The sequence below is a fragment of the Rhineura floridana genome, chromosome 1 (genome assembly GCF_030035675.1).
Source record: "Rhineura floridana isolate rRhiFlo1 chromosome 1, rRhiFlo1.hap2, whole genome shotgun sequence".
NCBI lineage: Eukaryota > Metazoa > Chordata > Lepidosauria > Squamata > Rhineuridae > Rhineura > Rhineura floridana.
In genome coordinates, this window is record NC_084480.1 from 168,660,705 (window position 1) to 168,688,423 (window position 27,719).

The following is a 27,719-nucleotide window of genomic DNA, read 5'->3' on the forward strand; positions in this document are numbered from 1 at the left end:
CTCCCAGGGAGGAGGAGAGATGTTTGTGGGCTTTTCTGACGCAGATTTATTTATTTATTTTATTTTATTAAGCTTATATACCGCCCGACTAGCAACAGCTGTCTGGGCGGTGAACATAACTTGACTAGTCTTGGGTACTGCACAGCTCTGAATATCAGTATGCCCCTAAGGGCCAGTTGCTGGGGGACATGAGCAGGAGAACACTATTGCACTTACGGGCTTCCCATAGGCATCTGGTTGGTCACTGAGAGAAATGAATCTGAACTAGATGGATCTTTGCCTGATCCAGTAGGGCTGTTATGACTGGGGGTGGCAGCGTGGGTGTCATTTGCTGCTCTGCTGGGAGCAGCAAAATGTCTTCGGCTAGTCCACACTTTTCAGTTCATTCAAAGCACTTGCCAAATGTGTTGCGTTGTGTTGCTCTGCATGACCTAAGAACTGTCCTAGCTCATATCCAGCACTCTTCTGTGGCTGCATATTGCAGTAGAAGGTCATGGGTCAATAAACTGAGGTCTGCCATTACTGTTGTTCCTGCTAAGCAACCACTCTTAGGCTACCCCGCCAGGAGTTTGAAGAAATGTGTGCAAAATTTAACAGTCCCACCCCCAAACTGCTTCGTTTAATTTTAAATCCACATTCATTTGGTGAGCATTTGCATTTGCAAATGGACGGTGTATTTCCAAAAGGATTTGGGAAGGAGAGATAGGCTTCTGACTAATATTTGAAGCTTAGCTGTGTACTAGCACTTGCTAAGCCACAAAGGTCGTTTTTCGCCACTGCAGGGGCGAGAGCTAAGGCATAATTTGGCAGTGCTCCTTTCATCCCCTCAGAGAACCCTTCCCCTCTGGGAAGACTTAGGCGCCGAGGATTCCCCCCCCGGGGTCATTCCACGTTTTGCTAGGGGAGACCCTGCTCTCTGTCACTTTTCTCCTGCCTGCCCTTCACGTGACTCCTTCCCTCACACGTGTCCCCGAGCCGATCCACCCTGCTAGGGGAAGGGGCTCAGTGAACAAGCCACCCAGCAAGCTGCTTGCCTTCGCCAACGGACCCCCCCCCCGCCGCGTGTCCCGCAATTCCCTTGCCGCCGCCCCAGCCTGCATTGCTCACGCAGACACTGCCGGGGAAGCTCGGAAGGCAGGAAGGAGGGGAGGGAGAGCCGCGCCGGCCTGGGAAGCGGGTAGAGTCCTCCGGTAGCCAGCCGTGCTTTGCGCTGCCGCCTCCGGCATCCATTGTCCAGCGCCCCCAGATGCTGCAATGAGCCGGAGCCGGGGCGGGGAGCCGGTGCTGGCTGACCCCGGGGCCGGACGGATGCGGGGCCCCGGCAGGGGGGGCTAGGGGGGCGGCGGGCCCCGCCTGGCCATGGGCTGCCTGCAGAGCGTGGCGTGCAAGGCGCGGGTGCGGAGAGAGAATATCGTGGTGTACGACGTGTCGGCCTCTATTGAACCGAGCGCCACCGCCATCGAGGAGACGTCGCCCATCGTGCTGCGCTACCGAACGCCCTATTTCCGCGCCGCCGCCCGCGTTCTCATGCCGCCCATCCCGCGCCGTCACACTTGGGTGGTGGGCTGGATCCAGGCCTGCAACCACATGGAGTTCTACAACACCTACAGCGACCTGGGCATGTAAGTGAGCGGGAGGGAGCCAAGGGCGGCGCCTGCCTGCGCGACGACGGCGCCGGGTCCCACCCGCCCAGGGAAGCGGGACACCTGGCAGAGGATACCATCCGGTCTCCATAGTAACCGATTAGCCGCCACGAGCGTTTCCTGCATTATGTTCCCGTGGCGTATAGGGCAGTTGTCCTCCAGGCAGATGAGGCGGCTCCCTGGCGCCGTGGGACGCCGAAGCAGACAGCCCGGAGAGGCGGCTCCCCGACGCTCATGGGCTCCAAAGGGAAAGGTTGGAGGGCAGCTTACGTGAGGAGAAGCAGCAGAGGCACCTTCAAGCGCCGCAGTCCTTTGTGTGGACTGACGAGGGAGGCAGACCTCGGGGCGAGACCAGCGCCACCCACCCCCAACTCCCGCCACTCTCCAGGGCCAAAGAGAAAGCCCGGGGCTCTTGTGTTGGGGGGGCGATGGAGGTGCACCTCGGGGTACAGCTGCCCTTCCTCACCTGACCCCAGCCTTCCCTTCCAGCGCCAAAGGGCTTGCTCTGGTGGCTGCACAGCAGTCTGCCTCCAGCTGGGGCTCATTTGTGCAGTGGATGATGGAGGCGCACCTCGGAGCACCGCCATCATTCGCTGCAACTCCTCACCCTCGCCAGAGGGCAGTGGGTCACTACTATGGCAAGGGGACAAACTGATTTGTTCCTACATACCCTTTCTGGCATTATTTGGGCCAGGCAACAGCAGCACAGCAAATCAATAAACTAAAATCTCCCAAATGCCCCAGTGGTACTACAGTTAAAATCAGAGCCTTCTGGGCTGCTTTCAACTAAAAGTGAAAATGTGAAAGATTTGAGAGATGATTGGAGCTTCTGTCATCTTGTGTTGCTTGGCCCTCTGTTGTTTATGTATGTGAATATGTCCTCCTCTTTTGATGCTCCAACACCTGCAGCAACATGGAGATTTATGAAGAGTGGGCCTTTAGCAGTCCTAACTGAAACTACCTGGGCAGGTGAGTGCACCGGTCATCATGTTACCAATCATCTTTTTCTCTCTCCTCCCACAAGGAAGTACCTTGGGCAGTGCCCTCCTGTAGCAACAACTACAGAAGTATGAATGTATCTCATGGCAACAAACACCCTCCTCTGTCGCCAGAACACTTAACAACACTTTGGCGCTCCTTTTCATGTATTCTCGTTGGACATTTGGGTTGACCATTTGATGCACCTGAACTCTTATCCTCCCCAGTGCACACCCTTTAATAATAATATTTGGCATTTAAATAGCACTTTATTTCAGTAATCCTTACAACAATCCTATAAGAGAGGTCAGTCTGATTATCCCCATTTGAGGGACTGAAGGATAGTAGCTTATCTAAGTCAGGTAGTAAGTTTGTGAGGGGTAAGATATGAACCAGGGACCTTGTGATTCACAGTTCAGTACGGCTTTGTATGTTACAATTACAGTTAAAATTACTGTGGGAAAGAATAAAGGTCCAGTCAGGGCAGATCCACATTTTTATCTGGAATACATGTTGCTCTGTAGAGTGGTGGTTAAAACCAGTATTTCCTGCAGCTGACTACATACACTTGTGACAAACGTCTGAGAATCCTGATTGAGTCAGAGTCCCAAGATGCAGGCACAAAGGTGTGTGTTATCTGTAATATCTGGGTTTTCTTGCAGTGCATATACACCAGAGGTGTTTTCATTGAAAGTCCAGAGCTGCCCTTAGCCAATATATAACAGTATTTTTACTATTTATTTTAAAATGTATACCTTGCTCCATGAAGCCCTTTCGGTGGATAGCAGCAGCAGCACAACAAAACATCAGTTTAATATACCACTAAATAGCACATCGGGTAAAGTCAGCAGCAGAGCAAAATATAAAAATCTGTATGACAGACTCCCCAAAAGAAAAGATAATGCCAGCTTGTTAGTCAGCACTCTTTCACCCTCACACACAAATGCCTTCTGGTAGCAAAGACTGTAGTAGACTGGTAGGCCTCTTTGTAGAAGGAGTTCCACACTGAGGCTGCCACTAGATAAAAAGCCCTGCATCTTCTTGTTTGTAGGGATCATTGCCTTTATAAGAAAGAGAGAGTTGATCCATAAATTGAATGAAGGATGTTTGTGGCTTTAAAGGTTAAGACCAGCATTTTGAATTGTTTTCTAAAACAGATTGGCAGTCAGTACTCACAATGGCTCATTCCTACTCACAGAATGCCCACCACATATTTGAACTCATCAAAGCTTTTGAAATGCTTTCAAAGACAGCTCAATACAGCACATATTATAGTAGGCTAATATGGAGGTTGCCATGGCATATAGCTAGATTGTCTTTTATTAGGAGCATTGCATTTGGCCAACCACCTGTTAAAATTTACTCCTAGTCAGTCTGCCACCTGTAAGTCCAAAAGCACGCCCAAAATGTGTACCTAGCCCTTTGTGTGGTGTGCTGTCCCATGCAGACCAGCACTCCACCAGCATCCAGATCAGTCAGGCCTCTCCCCATCAACATATCTCTTGTCTGGGCTTCTTTAGTTTTTGCACCTTCATTCAGTCTCTCAGTGACCCCAAGCTCCTGTTAGGACATCCTGTGTCTTATCTGCTTCTGTTGAAAATGAGATATAGAGAAAGGTTTCATTGTCATGTTTATGGCACCTTAACCTCCAGACAACCTTTCCTGGCAGTTCCATGTTTATATCTTATCTTTCACCAAATTGCCTTGAGGTAGCATATTTATAAAATAGAAATACAAGGACATAACTACATACAACAGCAAAATATGAAGCAGTGAGACAAGCAAGTAAAACCTAGATAGAAGAAGCAAGTTAAAGGGACCTTAAATATCACTAAAAGACACAGGACAGCAGGAAAGACTTCATCTGCCATCTCAAACATCTCTAGAGATGGAGTTCCATAATTTAGGCAGCATCACAGAAAAGGACCTCGTGTCTTGTAGCTGCCTGCCTACCTATGAATGGGGATACCTGGACGAGGTGGGCAGATTGATATGGGAGAAAACAATCCTTCACCTGGGTATGTGTAGCAAGAATAGGGACTGCAGGTTGCCCACCTGTGCTATAGAGGAAAAAAATGCCCATGAAATGCAAGAGGTACAATCTGTATCTATGTTCTGTAGAGCTTAATTTTTTTTAACCATTTAATGAATACATACAAGATGAGCCACAGTGTCAGTAACAATTCACAGTAGCAGCAATTGGTGATAGTACAGTCCTCCTAGCTTTGCTAGGTTATCACCTGTAGTGGGAGAGAAAACCATTGTCTCAGTTCAGGCTTTAATGGTCTGCACCAAACATTTATAGCACTAACAGTCATGGCTTTCTCCATAGAATCCTGGGAACTGTAGTTTATTCCACACAGATCTACAGTTTCCAGTGCCCTCAATAACCTACAGCTCCCAGGATTCTTTGGGGCAAGCCCTTTGCTTCAAATGTATGATGTTGATGTGACCTCTAATCAAAGTTCTTGATACTTTTTAATTGAGCCATTTCACACTGGAGTCTCCCTTTTGAGTTCCTTTGTCAAAAGATGGCAAGTTTCATAAGTGGTGGGTCCTGGGGGACTCAAATGTTCTTGCGCTAGTTTTTGATGTTGCTTTTTTTCATGTAAGATTTGTGTCCATTTTTTCTTTTGCATAGAGACTGACCTGTTTGTCCCATATAAAGAGCAGAAGGGCAGGTGGTAGCATATATTATGTATGTTGGGGGGGATGAGAAGGTGAGGGTATGTCTGGTATTATGAAGTCCTGTAATAATACTGACAGAGTGGGCATTGGCATCTGGGCTTGTTGCAGTGTCTGGTCCCTGTGTTTGTGTCTCTGTAATGTGCTGGTGAGTAATTGTGTTAGATAAAAGAGTTGTCTGTAAGCAAGGCCAGGCCTATCACCCAGCACCTATGTGAAGTATCATTATCGAGGATGGGCTGTAGATTCTTGATGATACATTGGTTTTAGCTTGAAGATAGAGGTGATAACGAGTGGTTATCACTTTCTCTGCCTGTGTGTGCCCTATAGTAGGGTAAGCTTGGGTACCAGTCTAGTCTCATCTTATTTTTTTTCCACTTCATTAGGTGGAAACTCTAGTTTTAAGAAAGTCTGATGAAAATCATTAAGATGTGAATCCTTGTCTAACAATCAGTAGCAAATGAAGTTGTATAGTGCTTGGGTATAGACTCTATGGATTGTGTGGTGTGTTCTGGATAGAAGCTAGGAGTGTGTAGGTATGTGCACTGATAGCAGCTGAGAGGTCCTGGAGAATCAGCTGGGTCACACTTGCCCTGTCTATCTCTCAGCACAGGCCGTTCACCAGGACAACCAGGGCAGTTTCATTCACCAAACCACTCTTGAAGCCACACTAACATGGATCAAGATAATCAGTATCATCCAGCACTCCATGGACCTGTGTTGCCACCACCCACTTGATCATCTTGCCCAAGAATGGTATATTAGAGACTGGTCAGTAATTTTTTTAGGTTCAAGGGTCTAAAAGGGATGTGTGTGTGTGTGTTTTTAAAAAAATCTTACAATTGCTTCATCAGTGGGGCTGGGACTACACCTTCCAGATCCTTCACTAACCCAGCCAGCCTCTGCCAGCTGGCAAGAATCAGCCAGGATGGGCAAGGGTCAAGTACGCATATGGTTGAGGACATGGTTTTTCAAGGATTCTACATCTTCAAGTACTATAAACTGAAACTTATCTAAGTGAACGCCTTCTTCATAGGATCTGCACTCAGCGTGACATCTAAGCTGGAAGGGGTACAAACTGTTGTATCCACAAATTGCCCCATATCCACCTCCCTGTGATACTCCTCTGTTACAAATTCTGGAAAGAGAGATAAAATGTTATCGTTCCTGTCATTTAGACTGCAACTCCCTAAGACTCCATTCCATCAGGGTAGAAATGCACATCTTCCCATTTCTTGCTGCTTTGGACCATACTAGATGTGATGTTTATCATGTAGCCTGCCCTTGTGGAATAGATGGCATGGGGGACTTCCATGACATGGATGACTTTCACCCTTTCTAGTATCATAGTCCTGATCAGAATTTCCACCCCCTCCCCCAGTGTATTGATAATGGGAAGACAGCTTCCATTGGCATGAATGGGAAATTTCCTCCCATCTTCCCATTGTTGCCAAAACTGATAAGGGCTTATCAGGTCACCGCAGGATTGATAGATCACCACCATGCTATTTCTTTTCTGTCTGACCTATATTGTATCTTAACATTCAAAAAGCTTTACCTGGGGATCCATTGTTTTCACTTCTGTAGCCCAAAGATGCTGCATTTACATCTCATTTTCTGCAGTTTCTGGATCCTGTGGTACAAGCAGTGAACAATTCAGGCATTTGTTTTTTCCCCAGTGATATCCAGCATGGACTTTGTTGTTGAAAACCAGGCCTGCACAACTTGTGATCCACCAACTTGAACATGGCCGCCTGTCAGACTTTAATGTCAAGCAACCTATCAGGCACTTTATAAATCTCCTGTTTTTCCTGTCCATCTGGGACTTCAGATGTGCAAGTCAGTGCTTACCTGGCAACCCACAATACAAGGCTGCTGGGTCATAAGTTATGCAGGCCTGTTAAGAAGTTTCAGTGTGAGTGCAAACTTGCTTAAGAACATCAGCTATTTATGTGCTATGGAATCTGTGACGATAGAGGCATCTTCCTTAAAGGCTATGTTGCTTGGCAATGCAGAGGCAATGTGGGATTTGGGCAATTTGTAAGGAGCAACTTGGGAAGGTTCACTGAAGATCTGGCATTTCTTTGAGTGCCAAGATAGTTGTGTAAAATCCACATTTTAATGTGTAATTGCAATGTAGTTGTGTGTACTTTCCCACTTGCTGTTGTGTACGTGTCCTGTAGGTGAGGTGATGACATGATCTAAAGCAGAGATAGTCAACATGGTTCCTTCCTCATGGTTATGGACTACAAATCCCATCCTCCCTAACCATTGTCCATGCTAGCAGGGGCTGATGGGAAATGTAGCCCAATAACATCTGGAGGGCACCACATTGGCCACCCCTGATCTAAAGTCTAAATCGGAGGGTAGGTTACGGCTAAATCTGGCCCTCCAGGCCTCTGGCTTCTCCCAAGGCCACACCTTTCACTGGCCCCATTCCACCCCTTCCTCCAATGCTTTTATTTGCCTGGAATGTGCCCTTGAACTTTGATAATACCTTTTGCTTATTGAAATGGGGGAATGTGTAAGTGTGTGTAGAGGTCCTTGACTTTTGCGTGGCTGGGACATAGTCTACCGTACAAGAGTAAGAGCTGTGTCTGTTGGTCTGCCCACATTTGCTTCTGGCTCTGCCCATCACAGGCATGTGTCCCACCCCCGAAGGCTGCCCATGAGAGAATTCAGTCTTCAGGCTGAAAAAGATTTCCCAACTCTAAACCTGCTAACCTGCTCAAGCCAGTCATTAAGCTGACATGCAGCACTTAAGAGTATAGAATTATACCCTAATTCTAGTGTAAGATTGGGATAGCTGGGCCAGATCATATAAGTCTTGACCTATATATAGTTTTATATGGCATAGATACTGTTTGTTCGTTGTTTAACCTGTTGTTCACCATAAGGCTCAGGGGAGGTTACAATAGCATTATCATACAATTATAAAAATGAGTAAAACAATTCAAAACAAACCAGCATGGTATAGATTAAAAAAAAGAGGTGGTTTTGGGGAGATGGTGGGCTCTCCTTTACTGCTCTGCTCCTGACCTCTCTTTAATCTTTTTTCTGTCACTCCCTGGAAGCTGACATGTTCTGGTCCTGGTGCTTTACCCTCATGAAATAAAAGTATTTCCTTTTTCAGTTGGGGTGCAAAACTCTTTGGCTGGTAGGGCTTGCCTGTCTGAAAAACACAGATTTGTGGTGAACTACTGATTGCTCACTGCTGATCTGTATCTTTCATTTGCGCAGATATTTGATGGCTGGTCAGTGTAAGTGAATCCAAGGTGACTTAATGATTGTTTCTACCCATTTGAACCAACTTTTTATAATCTATGGTAAGATGTTCTAATTATGGTTTGGCATTGAATGTTGTTCCTGTCTTTTTCTAGTACACTTGTAACCAAGTGTATAGTTTTTGCATAGGACTACAGTTCTGAGAGCTTTGCTTTTCATTGTTAGGGCTTTGTCAGACCGACCAGCAAGTACTTTTCTCTTTTGTGTGTGTGCTCATTAAGAACATAGGAAAGTGCCTTATACCAGATCAGACCATTGGGTCACCTAGCTCAGTACTGTTGACACTACCTGACAGACACTTTCAAGGATTTGAGACGGGAATCTCTCCCAGTCCTTTCTGGAGATGCCAAGGACTGGACCTGGGACATTCTGCATGCAAAGCAGATGCTCTGCCAGTGAGCACTGGCTACCAGTTGTTGTCCGGGCCCAATTCAAGGTGTTGGTGCTGACCTTTAAAGCCCTATACGGTTTCGGCCCAGTTTATCTGAAGGAGCGCCTCCAGCATCACCAATTATGCCGCCTGACGAGATCGGCCACACAAGACCTCCTCTCGGTCCCACCAGTCAAAACAGCCAGGCTGGTGCGGACCAGAGAGAGGGCATTTTCGATTGTGGCCTCCACCCTCTGCAATTCCCTTCCTTTTGACCTTCGGCATGCCCCCTCCCTGATGGGTTTCTGCCGGGCCTTGAAGACCTGGCTTTTCAGGCAGGCCTATAGGGTTTTTGGGGTTGATTAGTTTTATGATGTTATTAATTGAAAGGCTGGTTTTATATTAATGATTGACTGTTTTTGATCCATATATTGTATTTTATGTTATTGTACTTCGCCTAGAGTGGCCGTTAATTCGGCCAGATAGGCGACTCACAAATAAAATTTTATTATTATTATTAAGCAGATGCTGTGCCACTGAGCCACGGCCCTTCCCTTGACATGCCCAGATGCCAATATACGGTAACCATCAGATAAGGCAGCTGCGTAGTGTTTTGAGGGGGTGGGATACGAGTTAACTGAATAGTGGGGTGGCTTTTTATACACAGTCTTTATTAATGTCTTCAGGCACATGTGATCACAGAGCTGGAGGGGGCCTTGTAGTTCATCTAGTCTCAGACCCGGTTTGACATAGGAAACCTAGCGCTAGAGCATCCCCAACATCTCCAGCATCATGGCTGTCCAGCCTCTGCTTAAAGACCCAGTATAGGAGAGCTATCAGATAATGGGTTACGTTGCCAATCTGCTCTCACCATTAAGAGGTTTCTCCTAGTGTTCAACCAAAATCTCTTGGCCTGTAACTTAAGCACATTGGATCTAGTCCTGCCCTGTGGGGAAATGGAGAACAAGTTTTCTCTCTCTTCTGTGTGACAGCCCCTCAGGTATTTGAAGTGTGCTATCATGTCCCTGTCTGCCTCCCCACCAGCCCTCTCCTCCAGGCTAAATGTACCATACTTCTGCAACCTTTCCTCACAAGATTTGCTTTCCATACTGCTGACCCTCTGCCCTCTTCTGAACCCATTTCCAATTTGTCTACATGCTTCTTAAGTGTGGTGCCTAGAATTGGACACAGTACTGTAGACGAGGCGCATCTAAAGTGGAACTATAACTTCCCATGACTTGGAAATTATGGTTCGATTAATTATTTTATTTATTTATGTGAATATTTATATACAGAAATAAAGAGTATAAATAGAAAAGTATACCAAATTAAAACAACATAAAGGAGCAATATCATAAAACTGTACGACAGGAGTCAACTCAGCAGATTCACCAAAACCATTCTACCCCCACCCCACCAAAACGTTGGGAGGCACATCTTTACCTGTTGTCTAAAAGAATGGAATGAAGTAGCAAGACGCACCTCAGCGGGGAGGGAATTCCATGTATGCACAGCCACCACTGAAAAGTGGTCCAAATAAAGTCAGATTTAAACAGGCTGGGGCAGATATAAGAAAATTTAAAACTGACTCATTGTTGGAAAATAAGGGTTTCTAAAATATGTCAACTGTTGATAAAGAACCACCATAAAGAGAAACATAAAGAGAGCTTTGGCTATGGGGCGGTATACAAATGCAATAAACAAAGAAACAAACATAATTATTTTATAAAGTAAACTAGAGCTATGTAGAAGGAAGTGCCAAAAGGGGTGTGATGGTTTTTGTTTAGGAGTGGATGAAACTTTATAGCTTAAAATGAATTTGCCTTTTTTTTTGCAGCTGCATCACATTGCTTACTTGTATTCACCTTGTGATTGGCTACAAATGCAAGATTTATTTTATATGTGCTGCTGCCAAGCCAAGTATCCCCCATCCTATAACTGTGTTGTTGTTTTAATCTAAATGCAGAACATTTCATTTGTCTCTTGTGAATTTAATTTTGTTAGCTTTGGCTCAGTTTTCAGTTCTTTCAAAGTTGCCCTCCTCTGAACCTGGTCCAGATTGTGGGGATGCTCAAGTTGTATAGTCTTATAGTGTATTATGCAAAGTGGTATTGAAACCATCTTCCGTTTTTGTATTGCCCTTTGTGTTTGGGCAGAAAGGATATAAATGTGGACAAGTTATGGAAGTAGAATGTTGGGGTTTGGGGGAATCTACTGAATGTTGGCATTTCAAAATTGGATCAAAAATGGATATATGTGAATTTTCGGCTGCTGCCAGTGAAATTCTACTTACAGTGTTACTGTGTGTCAATTGTTAAGCTTCTTTCTGTTTTGATTGTAATTTTCCATAATGTGCTATATATACCAGTGGTATTCCTGAGTGACACAGAATAGTCATCTGATGCTGCAGAGGAGAAACTGTATCTGACTACACAGTATGATTCATCCATCCCATCATTTAATGTATGACTGGAAATGGTAAGTGTAGCAGAAACCTGTGTGTCATGGAGAGAAGGAAATGCAGCTAAGTCCCACAGATGTTTTCCAGGAGGCAGACCATGAGGAAAATAGGGTATGAGGGATGGCACCCACCTGATTAGAGGAATACCTCTATAATGCCAACCAAAATGTCACAAAATAGTGTGCAAGCTTTTGAGTTTTCCATAATTTTTCATCAGGCTAGAAAGTAAACAGAGTAAGGGGAAGGAGAGGGGGGAAACCATCCTGTTGGTGAGGGAACATCCTATGTCTGATGGTTTCAATTAAGGGGTTTCTCATATGCCCACTTCAAAGAGTTAGAAGCACTGTATGAACTTAACCCCGAAGGATTCTCCAAGGTTAAGCTTCACTTATTGATGGGATGAGTGCTGTAACAGGCCTCTAGTTGGGCAGCAAATAAAACTTCTAAAATCTGTTTCAAGACTGAGTCTAGTGATAAAGAATATTAGGACCACTTTGGGTTTATTTTCTGGTATAATTTCCTTAATAATCCTAAATTTGTGAGACAATTCAAGAAAGATAGCTTATATTAAGAACCCATTTGACTGTCCTGTTGATGAAAAGGAAGAAGCTGTGACCCCAGTGATAAGAGACAAAGTAACATAATAAAAGGGAGTGAGTGCAATGGCTGCTGCATGTAAACATCTGATGAAGTTCCATGATTAGAAACAAATGACAGACAATAGTGTCTTTCGGGATGTGATTCCTTAAGCTGGGATGTGAGAAATTCTGAGCTCTAGCACTTGTCATATTGTGCAAGTTATCTCCTGGCTTCATGCTAGTCTTGTTCCCACTACCCTTTGGAAAGCAAAAATTATAACTCCTTTGTTAGTTGCTTTGTTTCAGTGCTGTGTTTTGGTTCTTGATGGTTAAATCCTTGTCAGGCTGCACGTGATTTAAATATGGAAAGACAGTAATAGCAGCCCTTCCTGCATGTAGTGGGTGGCATTTGTATGCTCCCACATGTTAAATAAATAAATCCCAACAGGTGGAAAGCTAGTATAACAGAAAGAAAGCTAAGCTAAAACTCTTCATCCACATGTTTCTTTTTTCACATGAAAACCCCGTGGCTCAAGCCTTGGCATCCTGTTACCATGTGATTTCTGCACATTTGAATAGTTCTCAAATGTGCAGGAATCACATTATAATGTGTAGAAATCAATATAACCCAGTGTAGGTTGGGTTGCATGTGTGTCTGGGCCTCTTCTTGCAGGTTCCCAATGCACTGGTGGTATGAAGGTACCAGAGGTGTATGTAGGACTTTAGTAGATCTTGTGGGCTAAGCCACAGGAATCGCACAGGCTGGCTAGTAGTGAGAGACTGGGTGTGCCAGAGAGAGGCAGACATGCTAGCTTTCTGGCAGGAAGGAAAGCAGACACCGGGAGGGTAAGAGAAGGGAGGGAGGCAAGCTGTTTGGAGGTGAGTGGAGCCTGGAGGTCCCAGAGGGAGGGAGGCTGGCTTGCCAGGAGAGAGCCTGAGGAGTGTGGAAGGAAGAAGAAGAGAATGAATGGATTATTGACTTGTAAGGGTTTAATTTATATATAAACTGCCAACTTATAAGAAAAATGTTGTGGTAGTATACACCAAAAATACAGTAAAAATAATTAAAACATATAATATGGACCAAAATGAGCAACAGTGAACAGAATTAATTCTCTAAAAATGCTTGTCGAAACAAAAATGTTTTTAATATAACAATACATCCGAATTGTAGGTACTTATTTAATGTGCTATCCATGTAATGCATCCCATTAGCGCAAGGTTTTCTGCTAGCAAAACAGAACCTCTCCCTGCGCCCTCCCTAAGTCTGCTCAGAAGGGTTAGGAGAACCCTTAGAACAGATTTAGGGCAGGAGAAGGGGGAAGTCTTGTTGCCGAAGTGGAAATCCTTGCACTGATGGGACCGTGACTTTGCTTTGCCTGCAACCCCATAGTAACAGTGCTCCAAAGTACTGGTGCCACAAATAATGATGCATGAGTGAAGGGGAGAGGGAGAGAGATGAGTGCCCCTGCCCAATTTTGTCTTATATCTGCTGGTATGCAGCCTTAGTGGAAAAGAGCATAGTGTGGCATTATCAGCTTAGCTCAGCGTGTTGTGGGAGCAAAAAAGACTAGGGAGGAACAAAGTGGGTGCAAGATCCTCTCTGTGATCCCTCTGTTCTGCCGGGGGCGAGGGGGGCAGAGGTTCTTTTGGATTCAGATGAGGCACACCAGACTGATTCCTTTCCCAGGTTTTGTTTAGAGGGAGAGACAAGATGTTAACAATATAGACAAAAGAAGAAAGGAGCAGGTAGGTACAAGTACATCTTACATCCCTTCAGTTACTGGGAACCCTATTGCAGTAACAGATGCACTCCAAGGACCAGGCAGCCATGACACATACACAATCCTTGCTCATGGAGAGGTTCAAATGACTGATCTCCCCTGGGGCTGTTTATACTATTTGTCCACCTTTGGTCTCAATACAGTCTGCTGACTCATGCTGACATCATCTGCACTTACTGTGCACTTACCTGTGTCTTAATGGTGGTCTCACAGATCCAGCTGACCATCTTTAATCAGCTTATTGGTTGCATCCAGCTGCATGTGGGTGACCATCCTTGATTAACTTATTCAAAGCACTTGGCTGTCCTGTGCTCCCTGAACATTCGCACATAGGACAGTCAAGGGAGAGGCAAGCACATAAGGGAATAACTGCATACATCATACCTGCTATTTTGACTATATATCAGTGGCCTTGACAATGTTTATACATTTGCAAGGTCAAGATACCACTTATTCTATGGTAAGCAGGCAAGGTAGATAACTAACCATCTATGCAGCCTCATACTAGTACCAGGTGGACACCATGGGATTATGCTAGGCTTATCTTTGCAGAGACAGATGACCAACATTCTCAGGCTGTGCTCAGTGGTGCCATCTCCACATGTAACTACTATTATACAGAATAATAGGAACATAAGAATTAACCTGTTACAGGACTTGGGTCCAGAGGAATCTCTAGGCATGAAAGGAGCAAGTGTGGTTCACCAACATCTAGCTCTTTAGTGTACAATTCTCTTCTGCATATTCTAGTAAATCCTCACATTCATGTGGTCCCAGTAATTCATAGTTTGACTTTTGTGTCATGCTAACCAGGCCAGTGGGTTTGCACTTCAGAATGTTTGTTTTTACTCCTACACAAATTTAATAAAGTAATTCATTGACTAAAGCTGCAGCCCTATACCCACTTTACTTTGATAAGTCCCACTGAGTTCAGCTTCTGAGTAAACATGCATAGGACTGCATTGTAAAATTCATGGATTAATTGACTTAAGATTTCTCTAAATGGACGATAGCCCTGGTTAAATGGCATAGTGAGGACATGTTTCATGGTTATAGAGAATCCACAGATGGAACACTCTCCCATCAGAGGTTAGTTCTTGCAGGTGTCTAGATCACTGGTCAAGCAAGGTGTTTATGATCTACTATGTTTTTAAAAACCAGCCCTACTTATCTAAGGAAGCAGTTCTGTGATGTAGAGTTTGATGTTATTATTTATTTCTTTTAAAGTATTTATAAGCCACTTTTTAGGAAAAATGCCTTCACAAAAGTTTCCATAAAATGTGATTACAAATCAGAGAAATGTTAATAAAAACAATAATATACAACCATAAATATCAATCAGCATAATATTGTTTAAAACCAGCTGAGCTATAAAACTAGTAAAACACCATTTAGATACCCTTAAGACAATTTTAAATATCAGTAAAAATCAGTACAATCACAGCCCTTATTTAGAACATGCAAACTGAAATAAGTAACTGTTTTCTCCCACCTGAACACCTGTACAGAAAGGGCTACATGCAGTCTACCTGGGCAAGAGTTCTTTGCTTTACTGTTTTTTGCATTTTGTTTTTCAGTTGCATTAAATTTGAATTTGTATTTTTTTCAGGGCTTTATGTTGCAATAATAATAATAGTTTTTTGTGAGCCACTTTGAGATCCTACATATTGGTACATGTTTAATGTCTAATACGAAAACTTGAAAATGGATTTATTTTTTGACAAGTTTTGGAATAATCTTCGAGGACCCTATAAATTATAAAATATACATATGTACACAGAGAAGGGGATAGCAAACTTATAATACAGTCTCATACTAACCAAAATATGAAACAAAAGTTTTAAAATTGTCAGAATTATTTAGAAAAATACATATATGTCAAGAACAACAATTCTATCTGACAATTAAAAACAGAATGGGGTAGAAATGAATCAGGTTACTTGAGGGTGTGAGCATTTTTTCAGGCAGCAACATAGATTAACAGCTATTCATGTGGGAAAAATGACTTTCAAGCTGGGCACGTTTTTCACATGGCATGGTGCTGCTGCTAGAGACCGGAGTGGTGGTGGTTGCTTTGTCTCTCTCTTCCAACCCCAAGCTAATACTGCTGTGCCTGGAGTTCTTTCACACACCCTGTAAGCAATCTTTTCAATAGAGTGAGAGATTCCAATACTTTTTATTCAAGATGCAGCTAAAGCTTTCTATGACTTTGAAGACAATTTCAGGCTGTGCAGATGATCGTGAAAAAGCTGTACAGGCTTGATTCTGGCACTTCTAGTCGCAAAAGCCATTACCCATCCCCAGAGCCCTGCTTGGCTTCCAGAGGGACTTGTTTCTGGGGCACCTAACTGGACTGGGTGTGTGTGTGTGTGTGTGTAACTGCATTGTTTGAGTTCTTGCAGCTGCTCCCTACTGAACTCTCGGAGGTGGGTTGCTCACCCTTCTGGGGTCAGTGTCAGTGAGAATCAGGCCACCCAGTGTGAAGACCACGTTTTAGAGCAGGGATGGGAAACATGTGGCCCTCCAGATGTTAGCGAACTACAACTTCCATCATTCCTGACTGTTGGCCATATTGGCTTAGTCTGATGGGAGCTGCAGTCCAACAACATCAGGAGCGCCACAGATTCCATATCCCTATTTTAGGTAGGGCCTGCAATTGGGCCTCAAAGTGCTGCACTGTACTTTTCACCAGAGGAGTGATTGGTCGCAATTTACTTACAAGGAAAAAGGTTCAAGGATTAACTTGGGGCACCACGGGAATGAATGCTAAATCTGTTCCCTTCCTTCCTTGCCTATATGAGGACAAATTTATCCCACGCTCAACAGGGTTGGGTTTCACATTAGAGTGTGAGGGGATATTGTGATCTGATGTAGATAGATAAAAGTGGGCCCAAACCTGAATATATCCCTTGTAATGGAATATCTGAGGTTGATATTGTTGCGTGCCTCCCCAATCTCCAAGCGGTGAGATTTCGCGGGTCCCTGCACTCCTCCAGGGTTTGGTTTCCTTTGGGAAGACGGTCAGCGGAGACTGCAGTGTCTTTATGAAATATGGTTTATTTACACACATTCCAACCTGAGCTCAAGGATGGAGGGGTTCAATGCATCAGCAGTCCAATATTCAGCTTTCCGATCAAGGTTACAGGAGGCGCCCAAAACACCATGGTGCAGAGAGCCTGTCTCTCTCTGCCTGCCTGCAGCCCCAGCCATTCTCTAACCACACTAAAAACTACAAACACACTTCTACTAGCTGCCAGCAGTGGGGGAGAGGCTCTCCTCTAGAGTTTTAATGACAAAAGAGGTCTTCCTAGCCCATTCTCCGTTGCTAGGCAACTGATTGGCTCATTAGCTGGCCAATCTATTTGGTTAACAAAAGACTCATTTGACCAGCAGAGTTCCTCATTCCAAGGCACAGGATTCCAAATCAGAGGCTGGAAAGGGGACCCGCAGGAATCATCCATTCCAACCCCCCATGCTCATAACACTATATTAGCTCTCTTGAAGGTGCAGGCCACCGTCCGCTCACTACAGCCTGGTGAGAGTGCCGCAAACAGCGCCAGTGGGGAGATGTTGACTATGTGTGAAAGTTGTTTTGCAATTAACACATGCTAGCCAAATAGATTTGTTTAGGAAGATGCCTGCTGCAAAATTATTACTTCAACTCCTTTGCTATTTGCAATAGCAGTCTTCAATCTTTCCAGGCCTTGGAACTACCTTTAGACCCAGCCTGAAACACAGGACCCACATTTATTTATTTTTCTATATATGTTTTTATTGCATATACTCTGTTGTTTCCCCTTGCCCTCTTTCCCCCTCCCCTTTCTCTTAGACATTCTAAGTGACTATTACTATCACTTTCTTAACTTGTTTTTCTGCTTTGCCCCTCTAGGTCAAGCTGGGAACTTCCAGACTTGAGAGAAGGACGTGTAAAAGCCATCAGTGACTCTGATGGAGTGAGCTATCCCTGGTATGGGAACACCACAGAAACAGTTACCTTGATTGGCCCCACCAAAAGGGTCTCCAGGTTCTCAGTTAGTATGAATGACAATTTCTACCCTAGTGTGACATGGGCTGTTCCAGTGAGTGACAGCAATGTGCCACTATTAACCAGGATCAAACGGGACCAAAGCTTTACTACATGGCTAGTAGCCATGAATATGACCACCAAGGAAAAAATTATCTTGCAGACTATAAAATGGAGGATGCGAGTGGACATTGAGGTTGATCCCATGCAGCTCTTAGGCAAGCGAGCCCGGCTGGTGGGGAGGACTCAACAGGAGCAGCCAAAAGTTTTGAGCAGAATGGAACCCATCCCACCAAATGCACTTGTGAAACCCAATGCCAATGATGCCCAGGTCCTAATGTGGAGACCCAAGAGAGGACTGCCTTTGGTAGTGATACCACCCAAATAAAGGACATACTTGACTGTACGAGGGCTTTTGCCACCACTCTTGTGGATAACTGAGCTAAAGAAGACCTCTGTGTTCACCTGCCTTTTGCAACTGCAAATGAGAAGAGGGCTTCTTTAAGACAGTGTTAGGTGGCAATGGCCAGTGCTGTGCCACAGTAGAATAGCTCTGGACTTCGGAAGAAGAATTTCTCTCCGTGTGTGAAAAGAGATGTTCTTATCTTCACAGTGAGACACAATGATCAAGCATTTGATTTCCAGTGCCTGTGGCTATTGCTGCTTCCCAGCCTACTAGATGTCGTTATGGAGGCCATTCTTACCAGACATTCATGGACTTTCAGTATGTTGCCTGCTCTCTGGGTTAGGACAGGAAGAGATGGCATATTTTCACATGATACCTATGCATTTTTGATTGATAATCAAAGTTATCACCTGCTCATTGGAATGAAGAAAATGTTTACAGAAGGGGAATGCTAATGCTGTCTTGCTAAGTTTTGCTCTTGTAGAAAGAGCTGTTCTATTCAGAGGAAACTGTCCATGGTGCTGAACTAAAGCACAACTTGAACAACCAATAATCTCATCCACTCTCCCTCTTTCTGGGGATAATTTATTCAGACTAATGGAGTTAGGACCTTTTGCATGTTTCTCAGCGTGTTTCAAGTAGTTGTAAGTGGAGGAGTTCTGCCATAGTTTTCTATGCTCTGGGTGAATGCAAGGTCAATCAACTGGCTACACCTATTTTTTTAAAAAGCACCACATACCGCCCCCAACTCAAGAACAATTCATCTGTGTTTCAAAAGAAGGTCTGCGCATAGTACATTTGTACAGCTAAGGGGGAAAGGTTTATATTTGGCATGCTGGAAGATGATCTGAAAAGGCCTAGGTACAACATTGCTCAGTGCTGAAAAGAATTTATAACCATCTTGGTAGTGTTGCTTCTGCCACAGGAGGATTCAGACTGTCATTAATCAAGGAAAAGGGGGAATTTTAGAAACCCAGCTTGTCTCCATATCCTCCCTGTGTGTGGCATCTTTGCTCATGGGTGGGGAAAAGAGGCAGGAAAAGACAGGGAGGACAAGAGCAAAAGCATTGTCTTGTTACATGGACACTCAGAACTGGACAAAAAACTCAAAAAGTTAGATACCACCCATAGGCTATTTATTTTATTTATTATACAGTAGGGCCCCACTCATACAGCGGGTTACGTTCCGGATCCCCGCTGTAAAGCGGATCCCATTGACTTACATTGACCAAAATGGCTCCCGGCGGCAAAAAACCGCTGTAAAAGCGGAACAAGCACTGTAAAGCGGGGCCTTTCTACAATTCACAACCGCTGTATTAGTGGAACGCTGTAAAGCGAAGCGCTGTAAAGCGGGGCCCTACTGTATTGCTGCCCTGGGCTCCTACTGGGAGGAAGGGCGGGATATAAATCAAATAATAAATAAATAAAGAATATATTTATATCCCATCCTTCCTCCAAGAAACATAGGGTGATGTAGATGTCTCCCACATTTTATTCTCATAACCACCATGTGAGGTAGGTTAGGCTGAGAGCATGTGAGTGATCCAAGCACACCCAGTGAACTTCATGGCTGAGTTGTACCTGGATATCTCCAGTCCTTTTCCAACATTCTATATGAGCATCCCTGACTTAGAGGGAAATTGATATTGCCCTTTTTGCATCTTGAATGTAGCTTTAAAAAGTATTTTTAGATCTCCCCATATTTTGAGGAGGAATTTATGATCATATGTAGGGTAATGAAAATTGGAAAATAATGGGAGCTTACCTTCTCTTGCATCTTCTTGAGTGATTGCCAGAACCTCAGATTGGTAGCATCTTTGCTTATTGTGGTGATGGTGCCATAATAGGAAAAGGGAGCATACCTGTGGAGTTTAGCTCATGTGATATCTCTAGATACATGCTGTCAGCTTGTTTCTCTTTCCATGCTGTTGTTGACCCTTAATCAAGACCCATTTTGGAAAGGATGGAGAAGGAACATAGTGCAGTTGACTGTAGTTCCAAGATTTGCTTTTTGACCCTCCAGTAGTGTGAACTGAGCTTTAGAAGGCTTGTGAGCAAAAATGATACTGTATAAAACAGTGTAGAAGGTCAAAACTACTGCTGTGAACTTTCAGAATAATGTGGGGCATAGCACTTTTAATAGGGGCTGCTGTAAGAATGTGTAGGTGAGAAATGAACAGTAGATGGAGGTTTTTGTTGTGACTTTTAATAAACTGCTGGTTGCAGAATCCATAATAGCACACCATGTGTGGCATTCTTGTGAATTCCCACAAGAATTCTACAAGTAGTCAGCTGGTAGCATTAAGAATTGTCATTCTTGTGAGCAGAGATTGGCACTTCTAAAGGGAATGATGCATTTCCCATTGGGTTATTCATCACCTTTTCCCATATCTCTTTAGAGATATGATGCTTTAATGTAATTTATTTCCACATCTCTCTTCATTTTTGCCATCCTCATTCCATGTTGTTGATATCCTTCTTAAACTGTGATGTCTAGTGAGGTATGATCAAAGCAGAATACTCCAGCTGAGACCTGACCAAAACAGAATAGTGTGATGCCATTACTCCTCATAATCTGGACATTATACTCCTGTGGATGTAACTTAGAATTGCCTTAGCTTTTTAGCAGCCACACCATGCTGCTGAGTCATGTTTAAGTACTAAAACCCTAGATCCTTTTTATGTGTCCTGCTGTCAAACCAGGTATCACCCATCCTGTATTTGTGTACCTGAATTTGCCTACCTTAATGCAGAACTTTATTTTTATCTCTGCTGAATCATTTTGTTAGTTTTGGTTGTTAGTTTTGTCCCAAATCCTGTCAATATCATATAGAATCCTGTTTCTGTTTTCTCAGTATTACCTATCCTTCTAAGTTTGGTGGCATCTGGAAATTTGATGAGCAGATGTTGAAGGACACTGAATCCAGGGGAGAACCCCGCAACACACCACTTCTCACTTCTTTTTAGGATGATGACCCTCTGAAAAGCGCTATTTGGGAACAGTTCACCAAGAACCTACAAATCCACCTAACAGGAGTATTGTCTGGCCCACATTTTACCAGCCTTGCCAACATGAATATCATGGGGGACCTTGTTGAAAACCTTGCTGGAATTTTAAGATATCCTATGCCCACATCCCTGATGTATCAAGCCAGTAATTCTTACCCAAAAGAAGGAGATAAGAGTAGCTTGGCATGATTTGTTCTTGAAAAATCCATGCTAGCTATTTCTGCTTTTAACCACTGTGCTTTTGACTGATGGCTTAATGATCTGTTCTAGCATCTTTCCAGTTATCGATGTCATGCAAACTGGTCAGTGATTGCCTGGATCCTCTTGCTGTCTCCATCTTCAAAGGGGGGGGATTTGCCCAGTCACCCACTTTACCTGTTCTCCAAGAATTCTTAAAAATTACAGAGGCTCTGAGATTATATCTATAATGCAATTCACCTGGCCCTGAAGACTTGAATTCATTTAGAGCAACTGTGTTCCAGTACCACATCTTTACGTCTTGAGATGTAACTCCATTCCTTCATTATTTTATCTTATTTTTGTCAGGTTGAGCAGTTTCTCTTTTGGGAGAAGACTGAGGTAGTTGAGCAGTCCCACCTTCTCCCTGTCTCCTACTGACATTTTCCCATACAATTCACCTACTATTTTCTTCTTCCTCTTGCTCCAAATGTAGCCAAAGCATCCCTTTTTGTTATTTTTAACATCTCTCACAAGCCTCAGTTCATTCTGAGCTTTATTGTGACATTCTCCCCGCTAGCTTTGGCTACTTGTTTGTACCTTCTCATTTGTACTCATCCGTGGCCCATACTTTCATTTCTGATATATGTCCCTTTTAAACTTGTTACTTGAGCTCATCGAAAAGTTCCTTATGCAGCTATTCCATTTTCTTTATCTTAGTACTGAGATTCCTTGTTTTAAAATTAAATAGAAAATGAATGGGGATGATATTTGGGTGGTTAGTGACCAAAGCCTTCCTGCCTAGTTTGCCCAGATTCCAAATACCTGTGCCTTTGGCTGGGAGTAACTGCTCTTTCCATTACCTTAGCAATCCAGTGACTATGTTAGAAGCCCAAATGCTCTGGAAGAGTAGCACAAACTTCCTGGGAATGTTCTGGCCAAAGAATTATGTAATGACTTTCAAAAGACTGAATAGAGAGTTTCCTTATTTTCTGCAGTTTCTTTTTAATTTTACTTTTGTGGGACAGCTAGTGTAGTTGTCAGGCTATTTTTCTGGCAAAATATTTTAGGAACTCATTCAAAATTAATGATCTTAATTCTGGGTAAAGGAAAAGGAGAGAAACAGTGATGTTTAGTGTGGAACATCCCACCCCAAATACTTTAAATGTTGATACTTGAACATCTAACCTAAAGTTAAGGACAGCCAAGCTGATCAGGTGCTGGAGCAACTTCACTATGAGGAAGGGTTACAACATTTGGGGCTTTTTAGATTAAAAACAGACACGAGGGCCATGATAGAGATGCATAAAATTATGTGTGGTGTGGAGAAATTGAGGACAAGTTCTGTTTTGAGTGATGGCCTAAGCAGTACCGAGGAAAGGCTTCAGTGGAACCCTTCACAGCACCATGAGGAGCTCAGGCTGGAGACACAATAAACAGAAGTTGTTTCAGCAATAGTCATCCTCAGACTAAACTTTAAATAGGATCATCAGCTCTATTTCATTTTCCAGCATCATCTCCAGTGAAAGGAGCCTCTTCATTTAAAAGGACCCAGCTTGCTTTAGCAGTTGTTGACTCAGATGGAGTTGGAAGACTGGTATCCTTAGGGCTTCTGAGCTGGAGTCCTCTTAAGTCAGAGGAGAGCAATATAATGTCTTCAGTAGAGAGGTCCTGGCACAAACAGATCCTCTTTCATAGTTCCTTCTCCCACTTCAAAACTCTGGCCTAATCCCATGGAGATACTCATAATATTAGAATCCAAGGTCCATCCAATTAAGCTGAATAGTGTGAGATTCAGAACACACAATAGGTAGTACTACTTCAGCACACAGTTAAATTGTGGAATTCTGTGGGCTTCTCATAGACATCTGGCTGAAGACCAGTTGCTGGGAATCATGAGTCTGGGGAATGCTGTTGCCTTCGTGTTCCGCTTTGGGGCTTCCAATAGGCATCTGACTGGCTGCTGTGGAAAAAGAATGCTGGATTAAATGAGCCTTTAATCTGATCCAGGGAAGCTGCTGTTATGTGGCCTATTTGATGTATTATAGAAAGTCATTTGGACAGAGGTGTACAGGCACCCAGGCTCTACTTTCTAAATATAACGTACCTACTGACTCCCTCTATTTTAAAGCTTGTTGTTACATGGTCCTGACACCTAGGCATGAGCTGAATAACTTAGTCAGAATGCTACTTCCGGATAGTTGTTTCTTTTTGAAGTTGACCAACAATCTGTTAAGAGCAGTGTTAAAAGCCATATGTGAGAAACGAAAAGCTATCCCCATTGAGGATTGACTGGACAACCAATCTCCAAGCCGGAAACACAAGTTAGCAAACATGTCTTGATGGCAGCAAAATAGAGATTTGATTTGAGGACTGATACTGACATGTCCCATTACTTAGGTTTGGAAAAATGTATATAAAAAAAGGTTGAACCACATCTGAGAAGTATGGCAAGTGGTGTTGCGTGCAGTAGACAATTCCATTTGCCATGACAAGTGTAGTGCCACCTTCTGACATGATGGCCAGCCTTCCTCCAGGCTTGAACATGCAGAGGTGGGTAGAGATCAGCCTGCCAGTTTCACAATCCCCACCACTTCCAAAGTTGAGAAGAAAGTTAGGGATTGTTTGGCAGCTGTGTGACCAAAGCTCCCTAGAGAGCCTTGTCTGCCTACTGGGGGCTTTTCTGGAAAGGAGGGGTGCTAAAGTGGCTGCCAACAATTTTGGCTTGGCCAGCAAGAGTAGTCAAAAATGGTAGACCCCACTTACTGATACCAGTTCATATTGCAACTTTGACTTGATTTGAAGCTGTTTTATTGTTTGAGTTAGCTGAAGTGTGTGTGTGTGTGTGTGTTTATTTTAAGAACCATGTTGCTCAAGTGAAGTTAAATCAGTGGCGGTCAAGAAGTCACCTTTTGTGCACATCGCATGACCTCATTGGTGTGAGAGATGATGCTTCACAGGCCCAACTTAAGGTGTAGAGGAAAATCTCATTACGTAGGGTAAGAAGAATGGATGCAAGATGGTAAAGGTTTATTGTATGGACTAATATTATGGATACGAAGTATAGCTCTTCCAGTACAGTAAATACTGTAGCGAGTCTGTGTTGGAGGGTGGGGTACCTCTGTGAGGGAGTGCATATGTTTTCTTGAGCAGAGCCCACTGGCTAATTTCAGGCCCAAATCAAAACTGGTCCTGCATACCAGGGAAACCCATGAGACTGTTTTAATTCCCTTGGCTCACTGCATAGGGATTTATTTTTCATTGTTGATACTAAATGGACGCAAGCTATATTGTAATGTGCTAAGAGGTTTGATGAAATGTTTGGCAATGACTGGTTAAGATACAGGAACAGTGGGCAATCAGAAAGTTCTCTGACTACCGCTGGATAAGCTGTTCTGATCCTGGGCAGATAGGCAGACGATCCTAGGAAAGGAGAACATGTAGAAATGGGGACGGGGGTGTCTAGGACAGTAAGGCTGGAAAGTGTTCAAGGAGAATGAAGAGAAGGTAAGAGACTAAAATTACATGGCCCTCTTTATTGGCCCCTAGACTTCTGTTGTAAAAGACTGCATGAGACATGATTTGGCAGAAATTGGGATGACTTGAGGGGGATTTCATCATGGCTTCCTGCTTTTCCCCATATAACAAAATACGGGGAAGGAAAACCAGAAGAGACAAATGTACATGGCCAACAGTCAAAAAAGAGATGAGGGTTGAAATTCACATATTGATTTGAAATAACCAACTAAATCTTCAGCTGCAGGCATCAGCATCTTGTATGTCTACTAACGTAAAGAGTATACAAGGCTTTCAGTTAAACAGTGCCTCTTCTGAATTCTCAACTGTGCATAGGACAAAGTTATTTCTTGGAAGAGGGGTTTAACACTATACAATGGCTAAGATTTTGATGTTAAGATTGTGTGGGCTAGGAATTTAAATAGACATAAAATATTGGCTTCAACTTTTATATACTCGCCTTGTTTGCATATACCTTTAAATCCTAATTAAACAAACTATGGTTTAAAGATAAATGCTCAGCATGCTGGTGGACACTATTGAAATTATGGCTGTTTTGTGCCTCCCCCACTGTTGTGCTGCTGAGTGCTAAGCCATAGTTTAGCATTACATCTGAAACTGGGCTTGTAATTTATTTCCCCTAAACAAAGCATGAGTAAGTCAAGAACAACCCTTGATTAAAATTTGTGGTTTGTTTGGAGAGAAACAAACCATAAACCCAGTTTTGGTTGTAACACTAAGCCAAACTATGGCTTAGCTTCTGTCTATGTGGAAACATGAGTGGAGGAGGAAAAGCAAAGCATCGGCAATTTCAGCAGTGTGCACCAGCATGCGTGCGTTCACCTTTACGCCATAGTTTGGTTTAGGCCAATGAATCTGTGGCTTTTGAGTTTGATGATTAAGCCACTATCTGTTATCTACCTTAAGAGACTAAAACTATGGCTGAGAATGAGTTCTGCTCTGCCTGATAAGATTTGTTCACATCGTTCAGCAACAGGCGTTGGCATAATAAAAAATGCTGCCTTTACGGTTTCAACTTTCTTCTTGGGGGCTGACATAACAGCAGCGGTGCTTGTGGCCCTGGCAGTTCTTGCTTTCCTCACTTCTTCAGGCTATCTTGGAACATCTTATTCCAGCCCTACCACTCTAATTGTTCCCTGTACTAAATGTGTGCAATCTTATCAGTTAACCACGTACTCTTTTGAAACGGTTCCTCCTTTTAAGGCAGTCTTCCCCAACATGGTTCTCCTGATGTTTTGGACCACAACATCAGCCCCAGCCAGCAAGGCCAATAGTCAGGATGACAAGAGGAGTTGCAGACTAAAATATCTGAGGGGACCAGCTTAGGGAAGGCTGTCTAAAGAGTCCGGCATATTCTCAGGGACAAACATAGTGCCAGTTCACAGAATGGGAACTCATAAACTTTCTCCACCTGTGGAGCTAGACTTAAAGTTTCTCCAGTGTCTGACTCCCTTTTCTGTGAGTCCAATTCCACATCTCTGCCTGTACACTGCTGAGCTCTAGCCTAGTGGAGATGGCTGCATGGGATTCACATCCCAAAGACTCATCTTACAGCAGGCTAGACTCTTGGTCTTGTAAATACTGGAGTCATTTTTATGGAGTTTAACTTCCCATCATGGGATCTCAGGAGTACAGCAGCCTCTCATTGATCACAGAACTATGTGGTAGGATCTCTGAAGAAGAACCCCTTGCCCTTTTTACAGGAAAGCCTCATCCCTGCCAGACTTGGTATCACCCAGAGAAAGCAGCCCTCCCAAACTCTGTTCAGTGTAGCTCCACACCAAATGCTGTGCTTGTGTTAATGTCCTGCATCAGGGAAGCAAGCATTCACTGTGCTCTGGATTGTAACATGAACTGTTTTAAACTGAAGGCTATGTTACTTATTCAACGTCTTTATTTGATCTGTTTGTTTTAATTGAGTTTTCCCCATTTGCGGACACACTCATCCTACCTCAAGCAAGGTCCTGAGTACAAAAGATCTGTGCAGTGAACATGGGATGTTTGTATTGAAACATGCAGCTATAGTAGGGAGGGGGGATGGTTTTCTCACATATGCTGCTTATTGTTGCAAGCTTCCACCTTGTTTTTCATTCTCCTTTTGCAACAGAATTGGGAGCTATGAACAGAACTTCTCTTAAACCCGGTGAGGGAGGGGATGGAAAAGAATTTATCTGTTTTCTTCAGTGTGAGATTCTCCTTCTTTCCTAGCTGCTGCTTCTCTGTTCAGATCTCTCCGACATTCTCTTTTCTCCCTTTGTGTGTGTGTGTGTGTGTGAGTATGTATATGTTTTAAACTCCTGCAGTATTAGATGTTGCCATTTCCAGAGATACTGATGGGAGCAGGAGCATGTGGAAGTCACTTTGGAGAGAAAAATCAGGTATTCTGCTGTTTGGGAAGGAAGGAAGGAAGGAAGGAAGGAAGGAAGGAAGGAAGGAAGGAAGGAAGGAAGGGGAAAGTTGGCTCTGCAGAGTGCCTTAAAACAACACTGACTTTTATCGGAGAGGGAGGGGTATTGCTCTTCATCTCTGGGTTTTACAAAGGCTCAATCAATGTTGCATCCCACTTCTCTGGGATTTTAAGAAATTATCAAATACATGTATTGCAAACAGAAGACTGTTTCCTTTATTTATGGGGGATGGGGTAGGTTTAAAGCTCTCATTTTGCAGAACTTCTGGCAATAACATTTGGAACAGGAAAGAGGATTCCACTGAAGTTCACAGTGAAGTCAAGAGAAGCTGGCCAAAATAGAAAAGTTCCTATGGTTGACCTTTCAAAATGTCT

At 43.6% G+C, this 27,719-nt stretch overlaps 1 protein-coding gene across 7 annotated transcripts; it reads left to right on the forward strand.

The window, feature by feature from the left end:
- Window positions 1-1,025: 1,025 nt before the first annotated feature.
- On the forward strand, window positions 1,026-27,502 carry LOC133364462 (protein FAM78B). Of its 7 annotated transcripts, XM_061585062.1 has the most exons (4): window positions 1,546-1,622; window positions 2,553-2,612; window positions 5,915-6,077; window positions 17,674-27,502. In XM_061585062.1, the coding sequence occupies exons 2-4, from the start codon at window positions 2,567-2,569 to the stop codon at window positions 18,194-18,196; spliced, it is 732 nt and encodes a 243-aa protein (XP_061441046.1). In that variant the 5' UTR covers window positions 1,546-1,622; window positions 2,553-2,566; the 3' UTR covers window positions 18,197-27,502. The 7 variants fall into 7 exon arrangements, with proteins under 7 accessions (XP_061441029.1, XP_061441046.1, XP_061441067.1 ...); XM_061585083.1 differs by lacking the exon at window positions 2,553-2,612 and having other exon boundaries at window positions 1,547-1,622; window positions 5,920-6,077; XM_061585034.1 differs by lacking the exon at window positions 1,546-1,622 and having other exon boundaries at window positions 1,641-2,612.
- Window positions 27,503-27,719: the final 217 nt, after the last annotated feature.